This window comes from Lemur catta, chromosome 17, assembly GCF_020740605.2.
Source record: "Lemur catta isolate mLemCat1 chromosome 17, mLemCat1.pri, whole genome shotgun sequence".
Lineage (NCBI taxonomy): Eukaryota > Metazoa > Chordata > Mammalia > Primates > Lemuridae > Lemur > Lemur catta.
The window spans coordinates 4,736,654-4,759,827 of NC_059144.1; the positions used below are offsets into that span (position 1 = coordinate 4,736,654).

The 23,174-nt window shown below is 56.8% G+C and overlaps 1 protein-coding gene across 1 annotated transcript in view; it reads left to right on the top strand.

Moving 5' to 3' along the window:
* Positions 1 to 1,988: 1,988 nt before the first annotated feature.
* Positions 1,989 to 23,174, top strand: part of PDE6B (phosphodiesterase 6B) — a 34,171-nt gene continuing 12,985 nt past the window's right edge. Inside the window, exons 1-3 of the mRNA XM_045529302.1 lie at positions 1,989 to 2,512; positions 7,698 to 7,850; positions 8,520 to 8,609. Coding sequence (XP_045385258.1) covers positions 2,045 to 2,512; positions 7,698 to 7,850; positions 8,520 to 8,609 — 711 coding nt within the window. The 5' untranslated portion in view covers positions 1,989 to 2,044. The remainder of the gene's footprint in view (positions 2,513 to 7,697; positions 7,851 to 8,519; positions 8,610 to 23,174) is intronic.

A 23,174-nucleotide genomic window follows, 5' to 3' on the forward strand; every position in this document is an offset into this window, starting at 1 on the left:
CACACCCAGGCATGATTTGGGCTCAGCACTGAGAGCCCGGGAGACCGGATGCCAGGTCTGGGAGCTGCTCTGGGACTGGGTGCAAAGCAGAGGACCACAGCACCCGCCGCAGCACCTGCCCTCCCCGCATCCCCCACTGCTCCCCCTCAGGCAGCACTCACTATTTTTAGGAAAAGGGGAAGGCCTCCGAGCAGATCCCCGAAAAGAAGCTGCTGCATGACTAACGGAGGCAGGGACATCACGGCACAAGGGCACGCTCTGCACTTGGCCAGCTGGGCCCATTGTGGATGGCGCAGCTGCAGCCAGTCAGATCCGCTGCCCGGTCGGGACAGCTGCAGCAGCACCAGCCCAGCGTCCACGTGGAAGCTTCCCTGGAGCCGGCACTTGTGCTAAGGAAACTCTGAGCACGAGAGGTGTACTCTGGCTCTGTGTGCACCATGCACACATGTGCATGCACACAAACTCACACCCACACGCGTGCACTTGCACACCAAGCATGCTCATGTAGATGCACATCCACACACACATACACACACATTTTGACTGGTTAAATGCATTAAAAGTCAGAGCCACACACTAATCTTGCATCCTGGTTAAAAGTCTAGTGACGAGATAGGCAGAGAAAAAATGAAAACTGTTCAAAGAAATCTCAGGTAGTTTCCCTTGCTCAAGAGCCCTGGCATGTGACTCCTGGTCCTCGGCTGAGAAAGGCCTGGATATCCTTCCAACTAAAACATCTGCCTTCATCACTGAGGACAGGGCCAGGCACTGGGACAGGGTGACCAGCTCCCACCCCAACCTGCCTGCCGTCCAGCCCGCGGCACACACGGACACAGGTGCCCTGTGCATTGAGTCAGACCCACCGGGGTGGACTCCTCCGGTTCTAATTCAACCTTTCTTTTCCACATTGTGACTCACAAAGAAGCTAATATTTGTACGACACCCAAGGCAGATGGCCACGGCCCTCCGCTAGAGGCGCCTGCTGCCATCTGGGCACGTGGGTCAGGGAGGATCTGCCAGGTTTCCTCACCAGTGCAGTGTGCACGCCATGCACGGAAAGGACCCAGCGACATAAATAAAAGTGCCCTATATTCAAGGAAGTCAGAAATGCCGCCACCTGCAAGGTGTCTCTGGGACAGGTCACCTTCACCACTTCGGCCTGAGAGGGGCTGGCCCAAGAGCCAGGGAGGGTCCCATGGCAGAGCAGGCAGGCCCAGGGGCTTGTCGCTGGTGACAGCAGAGAGGAGAGTCCGGGCTGTGCAGCCAGGCGGCCCTCAGTTCTGGTCTTTCTGCCACCGACAACTGCATGGCCTCTGAGTGACACTACCCCAAAGGGTATCCCAGCCGGAGACCCCATAGGAAGTACAAGCCGAGGAGACAGACGTGGGGGTTATCTGGATGACTTCTGACTCCAGGCTGGGGAAGGTTTGCGTGGAATCGCCATCCTGGGTGCCAACACCTTCCTTCCTCCTCCCTACTCCACCCCCTGCCTCCTGCACGTCCAGGGACACCCCTGTCTGGGCTCGGGGCCCCTGAGCACCAGTGTGACTGGCCTGGTATCCCTCTCACCACCTCGGGCGTGAGCTGCATCTCCTGGGGCCAGGACTGTACCCCCCACCCCTCCCCACTCTGCGCATCTGAGCCCAGGTTTGGGCACCCAGGAGGACCCGCCCGTCGACCAACCCGACCTCAGGCGGCTCCCCAAGCACAGTGGTCCTGTGGGATTACCTCCCTCCCTCGGGGATTAGGCCTCAGGACCTGTTCCACGGGAGGCCAAACACCTGACCCCCGCCATGACCCCTGCAATGGGCCGCAGCCCCCCCACCTGTGGCCCCCCAGTCCTTTCCTGGTGTCTGAGCGTCCCGAGGAGGTGGGAGGCCTCAGGTCTGAGGGGAGGGAGGGGCAGGGCCCTGCCGGTGTGAGTCAGCGCCGCGCCCACAGGGCTCCCTAATCGTCACTAAGAAAGACTTTGCTGAGGACAGTGTTTTCTGGGAGCCCATGTGCACGGGAGCAGCGGCTTCTCGGAGCAGGCAGCAGGGTCGCCATGAGCCTCAGAGAGGAGCAAGTGCAGAGCTTCCTGGACGAGAACCCCGACTTCGCCCACCAGTACTTCGGGAAGAAGCTCAGCCCCGAGAATGTGGCCGCGGCCTGCGACAACGGGCGCCCCACAGACTGCGGCAGCCTTCGGGAGCTGTGCCAGGTGGAGGAGAGCGCGGCGCTGTTCGAGCTGGTGCAGGACATGCAGGAGAGCATCAACATGGAGCGGGTGGTCTTCAAGATCCTGCGGCGGCTCTGCACCATCCTGCACGCCGACCGCTGCAGCCTCTTCATGTACCGCCAGCGCAACGGCGTAGCCGAGCTGGCCACGCGGCTCTTCAGCGTGCAGCCGGGCAGCGTCCTGGAGGAGTGCCTGGTGCCCCCCGACTCCGAGATCGTCTTCCCTCTGGACATCGGGGTCGTGGGCCACGTCGCCCAGACCAAGAAGATGGTGAACGTCCAGGACGTGGCGGAGGTGGGTTGCGCATCCTGGGAGGGTCTCGTGGGCGACGCGTCTCCGGTGCCATCCTGAGTGTCTAAGGGTCAGCTCAGGGGATCAGGCCTCACGGGCCCTTGTCCCCATACTGAGAGGAGCACGTTCTAGAGCCCCCGCTTGTCTGTCAAGTTCCAGGTGAGCTCAGAGGGGCGGGGCGGCGTCCTCAAGCTGGCTCGGGGCTGCTGAGGGTCTCAGGTTCAAACCTCGGTCCCCCATTTCTGCATCTGGGTCCCGTGGCTGGGGCCACCACAGTGCCCATGGGGTCCACATGGACTGTGAGAGGACCCACGGCTTCCAGGAAGGTGGCCCAGGTGGGGCGTCTGGGGAGCCCTGTCCTGGGGGCCCTGGTTTTCCTGGGGACCAAAGTTCAGGGGCGGGGAAATTTGGGAAGAAGGGTCAGAGCCGCAGCTGGTGCTGGCGCCCAGCAGGGCGGGGCATCAGGAGACCCCAGAACCCCAAGCTGCCACCATGGCAGAAGCAGCTCCACCCATCGGAGGCCATGCTGGCCACTAGGGGAGGGCAGACCAGGGGGTCCAGGAGGAGGAGCCGGCCCAGGGTGGGCTGGAGAGCGGGGCACAGAGTGAAGAGAGATCAGAACAGACTCGCCATGGGTTACTGTTGGTGACAAGGAGCAGGGCATCCATGCAAGCTGCTGGAGCAGCTGGCACAGGGGTGCTGGGTGGGCGGGAGGAGCAGCTGAGTGCGAGGTGCCGCCTGGGCTCCTGCGGGTGCAGAGGCAGGAGACTCTGGGAAGACCGGGGGCCTGGGCAAGGGGCCTCTGAGGACCCACAAGAGACCCGGGACCACCACCCCCAGACCAGCCCCCAGAGGCCGCCCTCATCCCTGGACACCAGCAGCCCTTGCTATAATCCTCTTACAAGTCTCTGCGGTAAACAAGCCGCCTGCAGCGACCTAAATATAGTAATCTGCAGGGTTAGCTTCATCTCCACTTCCCGTGTAAGAAATGGGTCACCCATGTGCCACATGGAATATCAGGACCATCAAGACCATGAATGAGCAGCGGACGAGAGATTAGCAGCGGTGGGGCCTGGGCTGGGACATTAACCGCCTCCCTCCCTCCTTCCTTCCCTTCTTCCTTCTCTCCCTCTTTCCTTCCCTCCTTTCTTCCCTCCTTCCTCCTACACGCAGTCCCCATGGCAATTCCTCATCCTCAGCCTACCCTGAGCCTGGTGGGTCCTTCTGGCCCCCAGGCCTCCATCCCTGGCTGATGCCTGCTGGTCCCAGCCTGGGCTGGCAGCTCTCAGGCTCCCGCACCTGCTGAGGCCTCAGGCTGTGGGGCCCAAGCCCTCTGTCCCTCCAGGTGCCTCGGCTGCGCCTGCCTCTGGACTGACCTCCTCCAAGGCCACCACCCACCCAGCAAGCTGGGGCTCCTCCCTGGGACAGGGCACGGGTCCACCTCCCTGTGTGTCTGGGAAATTCCCCAGGCTGTGCTGGGACTTACTTATCTCAGACTAGAAGGACAGAGACCAAGGTCAAAACCAGCAAAAGTGCACATTTCCTTTCAGTGCACCCAACACACGGGGCATTGTCAGGGTGGACTCCTAGGTCACATCCTGCTTTACAGAGGGGACTCAGGCAGCGAGTGCCTCCGAGAGAGCCTGGGCGGCGGGGACCACCTCCGAAGAGTGCATGTTCCTGGTGCAGGACCCTCAGCCCAGCAGGAAAGGCAGACACCTGCCACACCTGGGCCACATGCCACACCGGGAGTCTCTCACCCACCTGAGCCCCGTTTCCCCACCCACACCGGGAAAACAGTGTCTCCCTCACAGCAAAGCTGCGGTGGTTAAACCAGACCCTGAGCACAGGTGGCTCCTGGGCACAGGTAGACTCTGAGTACAGGGAAGGAGCCCGAAGCCCGTGGTGACAGGCCCCTCCTAGAGATGCCAGTGTCTGTCTCCTGGTGTGAGGTGTCAGGCCAGGCCACAGGCCCCCTTCCCCCAGAGGCCTGTCCTAGGGACCTGCCAAGGACGGAGCCAGCTGCCCCGGGCTCTGCTCCCACTCGCTGGCCTCTGGGGGTCTGGGCAGTGCCAAGCCTCATGGGAGTCGGTCCCAATCATTCTGACCAGGGAGCTCCAGGGCAGCAGAGAAGCCCGGCCAGACAGTGGAGTAGAGGGCAGAGCCTGAAGAGGCCTGAGCAGAGGCTGGAGCCCTTTACTAAGTGTGCACATTTCTGTCCCTGCATCCCAGAAAGGGTGGGGCAGCCGGGAGCCAGCGGGAATGCAGAGGGCAGCGGTCCCTGTGGCCTGAGGAGTTTGCCGGCTGTCTTCACAGGGAGCAAAGGGCTGGGCTGAGGTCGGCGTTAGGGTCAGGGTCAGGGTTAAGGGCTGAGCAAAGGGGTGGGAGGCACTCACAGGCTGAGGACAGCAGGGAGGGAGCAGCTGAGGCCAGGAGGCTGCGCTGGCCAAGCTGGGCCAGGATGGTGACCCCAAGTGCCCATCCATGCATGGGCAGCAGAGCGACCAGAGCCGGAGGAGAGACTTTGGCAATGAGCAAATGACATGAGACTGGACACAGTGCCTAAGGTCAGGCAGGATGTTTTCACATGGGACCCACTGTCTCTTTATCAGGGCATAAACATTCCCCGTGGTCTCCAGGGAAGCTGAGGGGGCAGCATGCAAGCCAGAATTTGGCACCGACATTCCCAGGGAGCTGTCGGGCTGGGAGTGCCACTCTCGGAGGCCTGACAGGGTGCAGGGAGGGAGGAGTGAGGGGTGACCACTTGCAGAACCAGAGGGGCAGAGCTTCCAGCCAGAGCCTGCCAGGTGGCCACGCCCAGATCCCAGCTGCCTGTCCAGCCCTGTCTGAGGCTCTGTCCACCTTGCTCTCGGGCTGTGTGGGTCTGACGACACGCCCAAAGGCTGCGGGTCCCGGCACTGGGCCCAGGGGGTGGTGGGGGGTGTTGGGAGCAGTGGGGCCCAGGGTCACCCAGTGAAGGGCAAGCGTGGCTCCTGCAGCTGACCTTGGCCGGGAGAGCCGAGATGGGCCCAGCGGACCCGAAGGCAAGGCCAGGACGGCTGGGCCTGGGCGTGGCAAGGCCCCCGCAGGAGGGAGAACAGCGGATGACGGGGCCATGCGAGCATTTTAAAGACAGTTCTGAGTGTACTTAAATGACAAGGGGGTGGCTATGTCAGCCTCCTGAGTGGGGGGTGGGCCACCAGAGGCCTGTGTCTGTTACACGATTTCCTTGTGAAACAGGAGCTGTGAAGGTGTGTGGGGTGGGGAAAGGGGACAGGGTGATGGCTGAGATCAGGGAAGGAACCGGCAGAGCAGCAGGAGAGAGAAGTGAGGCTGCATGTCCAACTACGGCCAGTGTGCCTGTGCAGTGCCACCAAGGGTCACGTTGAGTAGCCCCACGTGGTAGCTACCACTTGAGGGTCGTATTGTGCTCTTTCCAGAAACACTGGCGAACGTCCAGGTGTGGTGCTAAGACCACTCACCATGGGAGGGGAGCCGGTGAGGTTGGCAAGGGTCGGGCTGAGATGATGGGTGCCGGGTAGAGGGAAGGAAGCCACGGCAGGAGGGAATCTGGAACGTGACAGGGACCACACACACATTGGCACTGATGGCTCGCAGGGGAGACAGACTGTCCAGATGGCCACATGTCCAACGGCCACCCTAAAGCAGTGAGGAGTACATGTGCTAGGCTCAGGGGACCAGGGTGCCAAGACAATTCCCTCCCTTGGGGAGCACCCACTGGTTCAGCTCCAGCTAGCAGGAACCTGGTGGCAGTGGCTTCGCCAGCAAGGGCTTCAGTGTCCTCCTGTACCAGGATGTTGGTGCCACTGCTCCATGCTGCCGCCACTACCAGGACGCACCTGTGTCCTCCTGCTCCATCATTCAAACATGGATTTGCCTGCAGTGCCGGGCAGCACGTGGCGGCAGATGGCAGCTGCATCTCCAAGAGTCTGGGAGGGAGAGCTGAGGGGAGCTTGGCACCGGCCTCATGTGCCCCCTCGTGAGAAATCACAGCGTCTCCTCGTCCTGGCAGGCTTCCTCCGACCTCCCGTGGGCCCAACCGTGGCCCGGCCGCCCTCGCTGCCAGGGAGGCTGGAAGCTGGCATGGAGCTTCTCTGGGCTGCCTGGTGGGCCAGGCGTTGGGGAGTCAACCCTGTGTCCCCACAGGACCCCCAGTCCTGACAGTCCCGGGAAGAGTCCCTGTACCAACAGGTGGTGATGATGACACTCGTAAGGAGCATGTGCAGGAGTCTCTCCTTCAGCTGGCACTTTCGCCTGTGACTGGCGGGGAGCGAGGTGGGGAGCCATCCAGGGCTTGCTGGAGGTCACACAGCCCCCAGCCAGGCTGGGCTGACTCCAGAGCCATCCACCTTGGTCCCTGCACCAGGGCACTTTGACCTCATGTAAATAAATGTCAGAACCCGGGAGGCAGGAGGACGAGGCCAGGGTCCCACTCTTCAAAGGACAGAATCCTGGTCACCTGGAGGTGCCTTGTCTTCCTAACACACGGCACCTCAGGGCAGAGGCAAAGCCCAGCACCTCCCCTGTGGGGCAGAACCTAAGGCCCAGGACAGGGGGGCCCTCTGGGGGAGGGAGGGCCAGGGGCACCCTGGGGCCAGAGGTAGGCAAAGCTCTCTCTCATCACGGGTGCGAAGACAGTCCCGTGGTGGGCAGGGGGCCCCATGGAGCAGCCCCCTGGCAGCAGCGGCCAGGAAGGCCCGAGAGCTGTGGACAGGCACCAGGGGGCTGGGACTCACCCCCGACTCACATGCACACGTGTCCTTATTAAAGTGTTCCAGGAACAAGCCACCGATAGTTTTCTTTTGGAGAAGAGCGTGGGGGGTGCCAGCCTGGAGGGGCTGAAGCAAGAGCACGTGGCCTGGACTAGAGGCTTTCGGGATGGGAGAGCGGGACGTACTCAAGAGGCGTCCAGAAGGCCGGCCCAGCCGGAGGGCAGGCAGGTGTGGGTGACACCCCCTAGGTCTGCCGGGCGGAGAGCTGGGGTCATCCTCCCAGAGGTGGGGGAGCCAGGCTGGAGCGCTCCCCTGTCCCCATGCCTGAGGCAAGGCCACCTCGAGTCTGGGCACTGAAATGGGCATGGCCTCCACAGAGCTTAGTGGCCACCCTGGGAGTGCATGGGGCTCTAGATCCACAGAGTGACGGCCTCTCTTCCTCTCTTGTGACACAGTGTCCCCACTTCAGCCCTTTCGCTGACGAGCTCACTGACTACGTGACAAAGAATATCCTGGCCATGCCCATCATGAATGGCAAAGATGTCGTGGCCGTGATCATGGCTGTGAACAAGCTCGATGGCCCGTGCTTCACAAGCGAAGATGAAGATGTGAGTGTCAGGGAGGCATCCGCGCGTCTCCGTGTACCCCTTTTTTTTGAGACACAGTCTCACTCTGTCACCGGGGCTAGAGTGCCATGGTGTCAGCCTAGCTCACAGCAGCCTGAAACTCCTGGGCTCAAGCGATCCTCCTGCCTCAGCCTCCCGAGTAGCTGGGACTATAGGTGCCACCACCATGCCTGGCTAATACTTCTATTTTTAGTAGAGACGGGGTCTCGCTCTTGCTGAGGCTGGTCTTGAACTCCTGAGCTCAAGCAATCCTCCCGCCTTGGCCTCCCAGAGTGCTAGGGTTACAGGCATGAGCCATTGCTCCCGGCCTCTGTGCACCCCCTTTGTCCGTGTCTTCACACATGTCTGCCCACATATGACTCTGTGTGTGTGTGTGTGTGTGTGTGTGTGTGTGTGTGTGTGTGTGTGTCTCCTCGGCTTGGCTCTGTGTGCTCACCTGGGCACTGCCCCGTCCCTGCTGCACATCTGTGTGCGAGCGCATGTGCCCACCCTGCACGCCTGAGCCTGTGTGTGCGACTCCACGCCTGCATGGCTCCCCCACCCCACCCCGGGCAGCCTCAGGGTGAGCCTGCGTCTCTTCTGCAAATGCACACCTGGACACCCATCTGAAAACTGGAACTTTAACTCCGGTTGTTATAATTTCTGTTCCAGGTTTTCTTGAAGTACCTGAATTTTGCCACATTAAACCTGAAGATCTATCACTTGAGCTACCTCCACAACTGCGAGACTCGCCGAGGCCAGGTACCTGTGTGCACCGTCCAGCTGGGACTGGTCCTCCAGACCCCAGCCTTCCCGCCCTCCTGGCTCGTGAACGGAGGTGACATTCATCTCTGAGCATGCCTCTGACCAAGTGGGTCGAGGTTCCCTCTGTCCCATTTCTCTGCCTGTCCAAAGACAGGTGGTCACAGGTGGTATTGTGCTCACATGGGCAGGTCCTGGGGGAAGGGGTGCTGCTCCAGGGAGAGGAGGGTCTTGTGGCTTTCGCGGTTGTGCTGAGCTGCAGTTCAAGCAAGTCTGCAGTGCCTAGACCTGTCTGCCCCACGTGCTCCCTGGCCAGGGTGGTGTGAGGCGCCACAAAAGCAGAAAGGCCCCTCCGCTTCTCAGAAACGGCCTCACCCTGTCGTGATCGGGTCTGGTGTGATTATCAGTGAACAGGTGGACGGATCTGGTGCGGGGCAGGCTGAGCTCCCTGTCTGGCCCCGGCTGGGGTGCTGGAGACGACTCTGCTCTCCCTGCCCTTCAGGGAGGCTTGGCGGCTCCAGGGGGTCAGGTGTGCCATGGCGTGTGGGGCAGCACACTGAAGGTGGCCTCCAAGGCAGGTGGTCCCTGGCCCACGGGAGCCCTGTGGAAACAGTGGCGGGCAGCAGTCGAGAGCTCTGGCCTGGGCGGGGAAGGCCGTCCACAAGGTGACCGCTGGGCTGAGCCTGAGAGAAGGCCAGCGAGGCCAGTGCTCCCCACCTTCTGTTTGGCCGCCCAGCCCCGGTCACCTGCTGCAAACCCGTTAACCATGGCGAGAGGCTGCTGTTCTTCTCTCAGCGTCTGCAGAGCAAAGCTGAGTTCAAGGGCCACCTCCTGACCCCAGGGCTGCGAGAGGGGCAGGCCAGGCAGGTTCCGGCAACAACCAAGGGGCCCCTGCGATAAAACCCACCAGGCAGACACCATGGCCCAATCCCAGAGTGTCTCCCCAGGCCAGGGCTGGCGCTGGGGTCCGCAGCCCAGAGAGAGACAAGGCCGGCGTCCTGGCGCTCATGGTGTGACCCGTGCAGGAGGACACTGGGGCTGTGCACACTCCAGAGAGAGGAAGAGTGTGGCAGGGGCTGCCGGCCGGGAGGAACTGACAGCCAGCAGCCAGTGGGACCGAGCAGTGTGGCCTGGAGGGGCGGCAGGGGCCGTGGGGGGCCAGGCAGGGTTGAGGGACAGGTCATGCTGTGGGCAAGACCATCTGCTTTCCATGCAGCGTGGGTGACCTGAGGGAGGGGCAGGAGGCCCAGGGGCGGGTCCAGGGCCCTGGCGGGAGAAGGCGCTGCCCAGGCTGGGGCCGCAGGAGCCTTCGCCAGGACGCCAGGAGTGAGGGGGGACCCCAGGAGCACCGGCAGGGCCCAGCCTTCTGCTGGTCACCCTCGGCATTCTCCCCTCCTGCCCTCCACACTGCCACACATGCCACCCACCACCCACCACACAGCACACAGCACCCACCACACAGCACACATAACAGACACCACACACCACACACACCTCACACTACACACACCACACACTACATACCTCACACCACACACGCAACACACCCCGCACAACATACACCACACACACCTCACACCACACACCACACAAACCACACACACCTGACACTACACACAGCACACACTACATACACCACACACACCTGACACTACACACCACATACACCACACACACCTCACACCACACACAACACACACAGCACACCTCACACCACACACGCAACACACCACACACCACACACACCTGACACCACACACCACACACACCTCACACACAACACACACCACCCACCACACATAACTGACACCACACACCACATACACCTCACACTACACACACCACACACTACATACACCACATAACTCACACCACACACAACATATACAACACACCTCACACTACTCACACAACACATACCACACACCACATACTGCATACACCTGGCACCACACACAAGACGTACAACACACCTCACATGACACATACAATACACCACACACACCACACACAACACACACCTGACACCACACACAACAAATACAACACACCTCACACTACACACACCACATACACCACACACACCACACACCTGACACTACACACCACACACACAACACACCTCACACCACATATGCAACATGTCACACACACAACACACCACACACTACATACACCACACACACCACACACACCTGACACCACACACCACACACGCAACACACCTCACACCACACACACAACACACCACACATACCACATACCACACATACCACACACACCTGACACCACACACCACACACCCAGCACACCTCACACCACACACACAACACACCACACACTACATACACCACACATCCCACACACACCTGACACCACACACCACACACACAACACACCACACACAACACACACACCTGACACCACACAACACACACAGCACAAACCACACACACAACATACCTCACACTACACACCACACACACCACACAACATACACAACACACATCACACACCACACAACACACACTATACACCACACACATCACATACCACACAACGCACACTACACACAACACACATCTGACACCACACAGAACACACACAGCACACACTACACACGCAGCACACCTCACACTCCACATGTACCACACATGCCACACACACCACATACACCACACACCACACACACTACACATGCCAGATGCCACACAGAACACATATTACATACAGCACACCCCGCAGACACCACACACACTACACATCCCACACCACACACACCACACACACCATACACACCTCACATAACACACACCCCACACTCCACACACACTACACATGCCCCACATTCCCCACACACCACATGTACCCCACACACCACAAACCATACACACACACTCCACACACACCACATACCACACACAGCACATATCGCACACACCACATGCACACTCTCATACACCACACACCACACATGCCACACACACCACACGCCACACGTCACATACCACACACATCACACTCTACACACAACACATACACTAGACACATCACAGACACTACACACTACACTCACACCACACACTCCACAAACAAGCCATTCACCAGGCACACACCATCCAAACACACTGTGCATGCAGCAAACACATGTGCACACCAAATGCACTACAGACACACACATTACACACGTCCGACATACCACACTCACACCACATGCCCTTGCAGATGCATCCGTCCTTCTGCTGTCTGGTCTCAGGAGTGGGGCTGCTCCATCTCCCCTCCCCCACCAATGTGCTCATGTGACCTGCCCCTCCCCCCCCGGGGTCCCTCCCTGCCCCTCTCCTCCAGGTGTGCACACCCAGACAGCCTCTTTTTTGGCATGGACAACCGTTCCCTCGATGTCACCCAGTTCCCTGCCTTTTACAAATCTGCTTATTCTGTCTTTACTTCAGAAGGGAAGATCCTCTCTCAACCCCTCCTGCCACATCAGGGCCGGGAGCTGGTCACACAAACTGTGCCATGCCTCAGACCCCAGATTTGGTTTCTGCTCCGTCGTGAACAATTCCATGATTTGTGATACGTTCACAGGGTTGTGCAGCCATCACCACAATCACTTTTAGGACATTCTCATCACCCCAAAGAGAAGCCCTCGCCCACTAGCAGTCACTTCCACCTCCCCCTAGCTCAGACAACCGTGAATCTGCTTTCTGTCTCTGTAGACTTGCCTGTTCTGGACATTTCATATAAATTTTCCATGTTACTTTTTTAAAGAATTTTTTAGACCAGTTTTAGATTTACAGAAACAATTGCGCATACAAAGCAGAGTTTGCACACGCCCCCTCCCCCTGCAGGCGCACAGCCGCCCTCATTATTAGCAACTTTAATTAATGAACCAATACTGATATATTATTTTTCCCTAAAGTACACTTCTTTTGGATTGCCTTACGTTTTCCTTGACGTCCTTTTCTGTCCCAAGATCCCAACCAGGATCTACACGTCTCCTCGTCACGTCTCCTTGGGCTCCTCTTGTCTGTGACAGTTTCGCAGAGTTTCCTTGTTTTTGATGACCTGAACAGTTTTGAGAAACACTGTTTGGGCGTAGCGCATAATTCCCCTCTACTGGAAGTTTTCTGATGCTTTCTTATAATTATGTGGTTATGGGTTTTTGGAATAAGATCACAGAGGTAAAGTGCCATTTAATGGAATGACATGAGAGGCCCCTGCGTCAACATGACTATGGTGTGAACCTGTCTGCCCAACTGAGTTGTGCCTGTGAGGTCTCTCCCTCGTGCAGCCGCACCCATGGCCCTTGCCAGGCCGCGCTCAGGGAGGGAGGCACCGTGCACAGCCCACGCTTCAGGAATGCCCCCCCTGCTGTAGGGTGGTATAGCTATGTAGTTTATGTGGAATTCTTCTACACAAGAGATTTCTCTCTTCTCTCCCATTATTAATTCATCCAATCATTTATTTATGTCAGTGGGAACTCATGGGCATTTATTTTATGCTTTAGGTTAGGGCATGATCCAGTACTATTTTGTCTTGTTGTGCAAATGGTCTTGGCTTTGGCCACTGGGGACTCTTTCATTTGGGTCCTGTGCCCCTTAACCTACTCCCATTGTTGCAGGGCTTTGTTTTGGTTTGGTTTGGTTTTAAACTTCCTTACTTTCTGGAACTACAAGGTGTTCCAAGCTCATTTGTATATTTCCTACCTGGCCCTAGAATGGGCCTTTCTCTGAGGAGCCCAGGACCTTTTACAGAGAGTGGTGTTAGAAGCCAAGATCAGGGTGCTGGGCGTGCTCATGCTGCTGGGGGTCACTGCTTCTAGGTGCACTCAGCCGACAGAGCCAGGAGAGATGTGTGTCTAGCCCTTGTCCATACACATATCTATAAATATTCCTGCATGCAACTTCTGTGTCAGTGTTCAGTACAGCATGCGTCTGACTGGCGTCTCCAACCCTAGTCCACTACCACATGGCCGCTCTGATATGTGAACTCTCACGTCAACAGTGAGACACCCGGGAGCCATCACCATCTGTTCACTTACTTGTTTAATTTCAGTGTGCATGTATCATAGGGTCAGAATTGCTAACCTACCCCCATGGAAAGTAACTTCATTAAGTAGAGTTCAGTGTTTATGAACAATTCCTTTTGCCTTCTTAAAGGTGCCACTCATTTCCAAAATCACTCAGGCCAGCTCTTTCCTCAACCCCTTCAGCGAGGCCATCCCAGACATTTGTAACACAGTAAGATTATCTTATCATAGTCTGCATCTTTCTTGGATCCCCCAACCTACTAAATGATTTTTTTACATAAAGATTCACCCTGTGCTGTGAAGTTCTGTAGGTCTTGACAAATGCATAGTGACATGCATCCCCCATCACAGATCATAAGGAATAGCACCAATGCCCTAAATCCCCTGTACCCCACCTGTTCAGCCCTCCTCACCCCCACCCAAAGCCTGGCAACCACTGATCTTTCTACTGTGTCTACAGTTGTGCATTTTCCAGACAGTCATATGGTTGGAGTCACACAGTGTACAGCCTTTTCAGATTGACCTGTTTCACTTAGTAATATGCAGTTATGTTTCCTCCATGTGTTTTTGTGGCTTGGTCCCTTGTTTCTTTTTATTGCTGAATAAGGTCCCATTGTAGGACTGTATCACAGTTTGTTTATCCCCTTACCTATTAAAAGACATCTTGGTAGCTTCCAGCTTGGGGAAATTATGAATAAAGCTGCTATAAATGTCCATGTGCAGGTTTTCGTGTGAATGTGTTTTTAGCTCAACTGGGTAAACGCCAAGGAGCATGGTTGCTGGGTTATGAGGCATGACTATGTTCGACGCTATGAGAAACTCCCAAAGAGTGACTGTGCCATTTTGATTCCCCCAGCGTTGAACAAGAGTTCCTGATGTGCTACCTCCTCACCAGCATTTGCTGCTGTCAGCTATTTGAATTTAAGCCAGTCTAGTCAGTGTGCAGTGGTATCGCAGGTGGGCAGTGGTATCGCATTATTGCTCTGATTTATGGTCCCTGATGACAAATGCAGTTGAGCTTCCTTTCATGTGCTTGTTTGCTGTCTGTGCATCTTATTCTCTGGTGAGGTGTCTTTTCAGATCTTTTGCCTTTTTTAAATTTTGGTTTTTTTGTTTTCTTATTGTTTAGCTTAAAGAGTATTTTGTATATTTTCGATAAAAGTCCTTTGTGTTTGTTTTGAGACGTACCTCATGTAAATTGGGGTTCCAGTGCCAGAGTGGCTGGCAGCCCCACCCCAATAGGACATGAAGGGATGTTGTGTTCCCAGTGTGCCTGCCTTGGGGGACTTCACTTACCTGGCGGGTGGCCTACTGCCTGGCTGTCCCACCCCCAGGACCAGGGGGCCCCTGCCTGAGGAGCTTGCTTACACAGGAGGGTGTCCCTGTGGCTCTCGGCTGACCCGTGTCCAGTTGTGCCTGCCTGAGAATCGCTGTGGTGTGTCCCAGGGGGAACTCGGCCTGGGGCAGCCGCTGTGTCTTCACGTGGAAGGTGCAATTTCAATACACCAGCACAGTAGGAAACAGGTTCCAAGATTTATTACCTGCAGATCCTAGCAGGGAGGGCGCCAAGAGATGGGAGGGCATCTTCCATCTGTCCCGGGTCACAGGGGCCAGAGTGAAGGGCCAGGCAGAGAGAGAGAGGTGGGACAGGGAGAGAGACTGCAAAATCAGGAGGCAACTAGCAGTGTACACAAGGGAATAGGGTTTTGGTCACTTTAAGTTCAAGGGCAAGTGCCTGAATGGTCTAGGGAGCCCAGTCTGCTAGGCACAAGAGATGCCTCTAAGTTTTTATCTCTGCAGCCAGCTCGGGCCATTAGGGTGTGGCGTAGAACTGCAGACTCGCAAGGGTGACTGAGGACTGCTGGGGGTATGAGAAAGTTAAACTTGTATTCATAGTGGATGCTGAGGCAACCTAAAATTGTAAGAATTCACTAGGGTGTTTTGCAAATATTTTCTCCTAGGGTGGCTTGTCTTTTTACTCTCGTAATGGTGCATTTTGCAAAACAGAAGTTGTAAATTTTAATGAAATTCAACTTATCATTTTTTTCCTTCATGGATTATACTTAGTTTGTACTTAGATTGTACTAAACCCAAGGTCTCTTAGATTTTCTCTTACGTTATCTTCCAGAAGTTTTCTAGTTGTGTGTTTTCCATTAGGTGTATGATTCATTTCGTGAAAGGTGAAAGATCTCTATCTGGATTCATGTTTTTGCTTGTGGAAGTCCAATTGCTCACACCCTTTGTTGAAAGACTATCTTTCCTCTACTGCCTGGCTCCTGCTCTTTTGTCAAAGATCAGTTGACTACATCAGTGTGGGTCTATTTCTGGGCTCTCCACTATGTTCCACTGTTTATTTTTTCACTAATACCATACTGTCTTGATCCCTGTAGCTTTCTAGTAAATCTGGAAGTTAGAAATGTCAGTTTTCCAACCTTGCTTTTCCTCTGCAGTATTTTGCTGGCTATTCTGGGTTTGTTGCCTTTCTGCACGAAATTTAGAATCAGTTTGTCAATATCCACAAAATACCTTACTGATATTTGAATTGGGGCTATATTAAATCTGTAGATCAAGTCGGGAAGAATTGCCATCTTAAAAACAATGAGTGCTCCAATCCTAAGCATATAGGATCTCTTTCTTAGATCTTTGATTTTCTTTCGTCAGTTTTATCATTTTTGTATATAGGTTCTATACATATTTTATTAGATTTGTACCTAAATATTTCATTTTTGATAACAATTTAAGTGATAATTGCGTTCTGAATGCCAGGTCTAGGAAAAGCTGTTGATTCTCAGTCTGTATCCTGATAACTTTAAAAGTAGTTGCAAACCTTTCTGAGCCTTTGCCCTATAAGGAGCTGCAGGGAGCCTCCAGGTTCCAGGTTCTCCCAGGGGTGACCGTGCCAGGGGCACCTGAGGCTCCCTGATCTCTGCAGAGAAGCAGGACCCTGCTTCCTTTGGGGTGACGTGGCAGATACAGCCCAGCGCAGGGACACTGTCTGGGCCCAGAAGCACCAGAAGTTAGAGTGCACGTGTCCAAGTGGGCCTCACACCCAGGCAGGAGGACCCAGCTGGCCAGCAGCCTCCAGGTGGCGGCCTCACATCTAGGCAGGGCCTCTGCCGCAGGGGTCTGACCCGCTCCCGCGTTGGGTCTGAGCAGCCCCCTTCTCTGCAGCCCCTTTTCTCCCAGGAGTGGGCAGGGCCTCATCCCACCGGGCCTCCTAACACAGCCCAAATCCAAATCAACCCGCAGACCCCAGCCACAGGCCATGGGCAACAGGTCTGGATGCATCTTCTGGGCCCCCCATATACTCGTTCCCCTCAGGGGTCTCACCAGGGCCGTGCTCCCTCAGGATGGGTTAGTCCCTACCACTGACATCCCGGCCCCTCCCAGTTGCCCCACCCTTCTGCCTTCTTGGGAGTGGGCCCTGGGCACTGTCTCGGGGGTCCCTGTCCTCCTGTGCCCCTTAGCCCACGCCAGCTCAGCGATCAGACCCACACTGTTAAAGCAGGTCTTGTCCTTGCCTGGTCTCAGGGGCTCCCTCCTCCCCACCACCACCCTGGCCTCCTCGGGCACCAGACTGCCGCTGCCCCAGGGTCCCCTTCCAGAGCCCCCAGACACCCCAGGCTCCTCCTCAGCCTCTCCCACCAAGCCCCTACCCGCCCCTGTCCCGGCTGGCCTGCTCCCCACACGCCCCTCCAGAAACGGGGGGTAAGATCCAGAGCCCACTCGCGTCCCACCTGCACCCAGCAGGAAGCGAATTCCCGGCACTGGGAAACACGGCCCACCTGGAGAGGCACGTTCCAGGCTGGCAGGCTGCGACCTCACGGCAAGTGGAGTTCCGAAGCTCATGTCTGCACTCGGCACTTCCGATTTTCCACCCGTCACCTAGTCCTAGGAAAAGGCTGTTTCTGAGGCCTTAAGCTCTGAACAGCATTTTCAAGAAACCTAATTTGCACAAAGCACAGGCTGCCTCATAGCTCTTTTTGAAAAGAAATGTCTGTAATGAGCAAAATTTAGCTCCCACGGCCTGTCTGACACCTGGGCTTTCTGACCCTCTTCCTGGAGCCACTGCAGTGAAGGTGGTCCCCCCTCCTCCACCCTCAAAACCTCAGTAGTGACCCAGGCTCCTCACCTGCTGCCGTCCTGAGCACCCTGCCCAGCCGGCGCCTGCCAGTGCCTTTCCGGGAAGCATCTCGCCCACTTCTGTCCGACCCAAGAGAGGCAACGAGTGAACCAAAGGTTTGGCCCCGGGACGTTAGAATTTCTCTCTGACCTGTCACACCAGTGGCCTGCTCAGGTCAGCGAGCGTCTCCTCCCCCTGCCCGGCCGTCTGAGTGGCACCAAAAGCTGGATGAAGGCCCTGTTGGCACAGGACTGTGGCCTGCCCACCTCCAGGCCGGCCGTGTCTGGGACCCGATGGCTCCTTGTAAAGGTGGAAGGACTCGCGCCCACCCCAGGACAGGTGTGGGAGGGGGGTGGGGCCTTCACTGTCAGAAGGGCTCACACTTTTGCTACACGAGCAAATGGAAATGTTCAAAACTCAGGAGGCCGGAAGGAGGGGCTGCCGGAGTCCACGCTGGGGCAGTGTTGGGGGCCCGGCTGGTGCAGCAGCCACTTTGCATCACTGCAGCCCCCGGGGTGCTAGGCTCGGAGCTGGGGAAGAAATGCTGTGACGAGGCAGTCACCACTCGCAAGGCCGCAAGAGCACGCAGGATGGTGAACCGCAGTGGAATTATGAGGCAGAAGTGGGTCTGGGTACTTATCACCTTTGTTTTCAATATAATGTTGTAGTTTATAGATTTACATGATTTAATTTTAATGACAGCTATGTTTAACAACCAGCTCTCAGAATTCCTGTAAATTCAACAACCAGCTCTCAGGCGCACACAGCGAAGTGTGGCCCTGGCACTGATGCTGGGACACGCTCTAGATTTAGGGGCCGTCGCCGTGGGGCCAGTGCAGAAACGTCCCAGAAACAGGACCCTGTGGGTGGGGCTGTGGCAGGGAGATGGCCAAGTGTTGGGCTCTGGAGCGGCTGGGTCCCCAAGGGGCACCAGGTGTTGTCCTCCACTCCAGGGCCTAACAGGTGCTCAGCCCGGGGCACTCACGCTGACCACGGCCAGGAAGCCTCTTCCCTGGTGGATCCACGAGAGCCTCAGGCAGGGACGCTCCCCCAGCGTGGCTGTCAGCCCAGGGCTCCCCGGGTTGGGGCAGAGACTTGAGGTCCTTCTCCCTGTGCAGGGGCAGCCAGCCTTGCCTTCCTGTGGTGCTGCCTGCCCCCTGTCCCCGGGGACATCCTGACCCCTCTCCCATAAGTAATGAGCACTTCCCATGCTCCCCTTCCACTTCTGTCCTCCGAACGCCCCTCGTCTCCAAGTCCATGGGGCCAACTCCATAACCCTGGGTTCACCTTGTGGCATTAACCAGAACTCGCCTATCAATCCATGAAGGGCGAAACCACAGCTTTCAGGCCGACCAGAAGCCCAGGTCACTCAAACAGTCACCCGGTGCTTTGCTGATGTGGCATGTGGCAGCACTGGGCACGCTGGGCTGGTGGGCGCAGGCCCAGGCCGGGAGGAGTCACAGCTCACTGACGGGGGCACGAGGCCGGGTGATTGCAGGAGCGCACGTGTCCCTCGCCCCACCCCGTACTAACGTTTGATTCAACAAGTGTCCAACACTTAAAGTGGAGAGATTTCACGTAAGGGTCTGAGCTGCCAGCGTCTCTTCCCTGCTGGGCCCCGTCCCCCCCCCCCGCCGGCCACTCCCTGAGACAGGAGGCCGCCAGGTACCCGGCTCACAGCCTGCTTCCCTCCCGCGGGCAATGAGCCACCACGCGTTAGGGGGCCACTCTTGGTCTGGAGTTGGTGTCGGGGGCTGCCCAGGAAGAAGCTGGAGCTGCCTGCCTCAGGCAAGGAGAAGGCTCTGGAAGGCCGAAGTGTGGGGCAAGGCCCCCTGCCCAGAGCTGCCCAGACACCGTGAGTCCTGACAGTCGAGACAGAAGCAGCTCCAGTGCCCACAAAGAGGCGGGCGGGAGGAGCAGATGGCGGAGAGTCACAGCCCGGGCGGCAAGGGAGGATGCTGCACACTGCGTGTGGCCCGCCACGTACTGAAGCTGCAAAGCGGGCTGGGGTCGGGGCAGGTGGGCTTGACTAGGGGCAAAGGGGACGCCCTAATCCCAATGTGGCAGTGTGTAAAAATCCATCCAGCTGCACCCCTGAGATGCCTGCACTCCGGTTGATTGCCGTGTGCGTACCAGACAATGCTGGCAAAGTTAAAAACACAAACAAGAAGGAAAGCACAGAGGCCTTGGGGTCGGGCCGCCTGGAGTTAGACCACCTTGGATACGGTGCTTGGCACGGGAAAATGAGCGTGTTATCAGCGGTGGTAGCTGGTGTGGGTCGGGGCAGGGGGTGACAGCAGATGTTCTGGCTGGGGCAGGGGATGGAGAAGGTGAGGTCTTTACTGATACACTAAGCCCTCTCCTCTCCTCACTTTGTCCCTCTACCTCGGGACAGGTCTTGGGAACCAACATGTTCAGATGACTCAGATGTGTAGCCCAGATTGTCCCGAGCTCCCGCAGGGTGAGCGGACAGCTGTCCCTGACATCTCTGAACACCTGACATGGACTCTGGTCCTGCCAGGGCTTTGTCTGCAGTGGAGCATCGTGGGGCAGATGCACAGATGACTCACCCATGCACACACACATGAACACGTGCACGCACGCGCACTCAGAGCTCCCAGAGCCAGGTGCTCTTCCCAGCTCATGGCAGCCCTCCCCACAGGGAAGAAGGGCATCACCCCCATTTTACACAGTGGGGAAATCTTCGTGCAGTTGCAGAGCTGTTGAGAGGTGGCTGCACAGCCTTGCCCTCCCTGAGCGTGGTTCTTGTCACTCTTTGCCAGGGGCTGTTGCTCCCAGCCATTAGCCTGGGTGCATGGAGGGGCGTATCTCCAGCCAGCAGATGAAGGACAGGCATGGGGGTGATCATGGGGCCTCCTGGTGGCAGCTGGAGGCAAGTGGCAGAGCTCAGACAGTCTGTGTCTGGGCTGAGCATCCACAGCCACTGAGCACTCAGGTGCTCTGGGCATGAAGAGCTGTGCCTCCCAACCCCATGGAGGCCATGGTCGAGTGGGGGCACAAGGAGACGGGACCACTGTGAGGTCGGCACCAAATGGGGTCCTGTGGGGCACCAGGGAGTCTGGGTTGGGGGAGCTCAGGGAGGGCCTCCTGGCATGAGGGCTCCAAAGGCAGCAAACAGAGCCTGTGCAAAGGCCCTGAGGTCCCAGGAGTGAGTGCCGTGTGTGCGTGGGATGCAAGGGAGGGGTCGGGCTGTCCATGGTGGACCAGGTGCACAGTGAAAATGCGCCTGGTGTTTCCACACGTCTACACCTGGCATGTGGCTGTTACAGGACAGCAGGCACCATGGCCATGTGAGTAGGCCATTCAGTTCTGTTGTTTTTCTAAGTCCTGGTCAGGACCCACTAACTGCAGTGGTGGAACTGACCCCTGCCCGAGCTCATGGAGCCTGAGGTCCTGCAGCAGTGTGGGCGCGCCAGGGGTCGGGCATGCTTGGGGAAGGGTCGGAAAGGTGCTGAGCGCTGGCCGAGGTGGGTGAGGACAGGTGCATCGGCAATTCCCTGAGGCAGGCAGTCGCATCTGCCCCACAATGCTGCAGACAAAGCCCTGGCAGGACCAGAGCCCACGTCAGGTGCTCAGAGACGTCAGGGACAGCTGTCGGCTCACCCTGCGGGAGCTCAGGGCAGTCCCTCACATCTGACCGAGTCAGGGGCCGCAGGAGGGTTGCAGCTCCTGTGCGAGATCCAGGGAGGGCTCCAGGGAAGAAGGGGTGAGACATGGGGTGGAGGGGCTGGGCGGTGGGCCCCGCTGCAGAGGAGGGCCAGGGCCTCCGAAGGGCTGGTCCCCAGCGGAGAGGGCGGGAAGGACAGAGTTTGGACACGCTCTGGACGTGAGGAAGCTGCCGAGGGGGAAGTGACCGAGTGGGTGGGCCTGGAGGACGTTGAACACAGGGAGATGAGAGAGACAAATCCGCAGACCCTCACTCAGGCTGGACTCTGAGAGTGTTGCTCTCATGGAGAGAGAGTGGAAAGGCGGTGACCAAGGCTGGGGGAGCAGGAGGGTCTCCACCTGGAGGGCAGCTCTGGTGATTACTGTGCTGCATGGTGACCACTGTCCATGACGTGCAGTGGCCATGCGTCACGGGCTCCACTTCTGAGATTCAACCAAGCACAGGTGGAAAATATTTGGAAAAAAATATAAAAATAGCAATACAATAATTTTAAAAATGCAAATTAGAGAGCAGCCTGAGCAAGACTGGTGAGACTCCCATCTCTACAAAAAATAGAAAAATTAGCCAGGTGTGGTGGCATGTGACTGTAGTCCCAGCTACTGAGACAGGAGGGTCACCAGAGGCAGAAGATGGAGGCTGCAATGAGCTATGATGACACCACTGCACTCAGCCCAAGCAATAGAGTGAGATTCTGTCTATAAAAAAAAAAATGCAAATTTTTACAAGATATAACAACTATTCATGTAGCATATACGTTGCAGCAGGTATAAGCACTCTGGAAGTGATTTAAAGTGTGTGGAAGGGGCCGGGCATGGTGGCTCACGCCTATAATCCTAGCTCTCTGGGAGGCCGAGATCATTTGAGCTCAGGAGTTCGAGACCAGCCTGAGCAAGAGCGAGACCCCGTCTCTACTGAAAAACAGAAAGAAATTAGCTGGACAACTAAAAATATTTATATAAAAAAATTAACTGGGCATGGTGGTGCATGCCTGTAGTCCCAGCTATTTGGGAGGCTGAGGCAGGAGGATTGCTTGAGTCCAGGAGTTTGAGGTTGCTGTGAGCTAGGCTGATGCCACGGCACTCTAGCCTGGGCAACAGAGTGAGACTCTGTCTCAAAAAATAAAAAATAAAAAAAATAAAGTGTGTGGGAGGTCATATGCAGACACACCATTTTATATTAGGGACTTGAGCATCCACAAATTTTGGTGTCCCTAGGGTCCTGGAGCCAATCCCTAGGACATCAGGGGATGACTGTGTTGTATACTTCAAAATTGCTAAAAGAGTAGATTTTCATTTTTTTTTCTTTTTTTTGAGACTGAGTCTCACTTTGTTGCCCGGGCTAGAGTGAGTGCCATGGCATCAGCCTAGCTCACAGCAACCTCAAACTCCTGGGCTTAAGCGATCCTACTGCCTCAGCCTCCCGAGTAGCTGGGACTACAGGCATGCGCCACCATGCCCAGCTAATTTTTTCTATATATATTTTTAGTTGTCCAGATAATTTTTATTTCTACTTTTAGTAGAGATGGGGTCTCACTCAGGGTGGTCTCGAACTCCTGACCTCAAGTGATCCACCCACCTCAGCCTCCCAGAGGGCTAGTATTACAGGTGTGAGCCACTGCGCCTGGCCTCATTTTTTTTTTTAAGACTAGTCAAGTGCAATAGTGAGGAGGGGGGAAAGTAGCAGAACAAGGAGTTCAATCTGTAACTGACTGTGAACAATCAA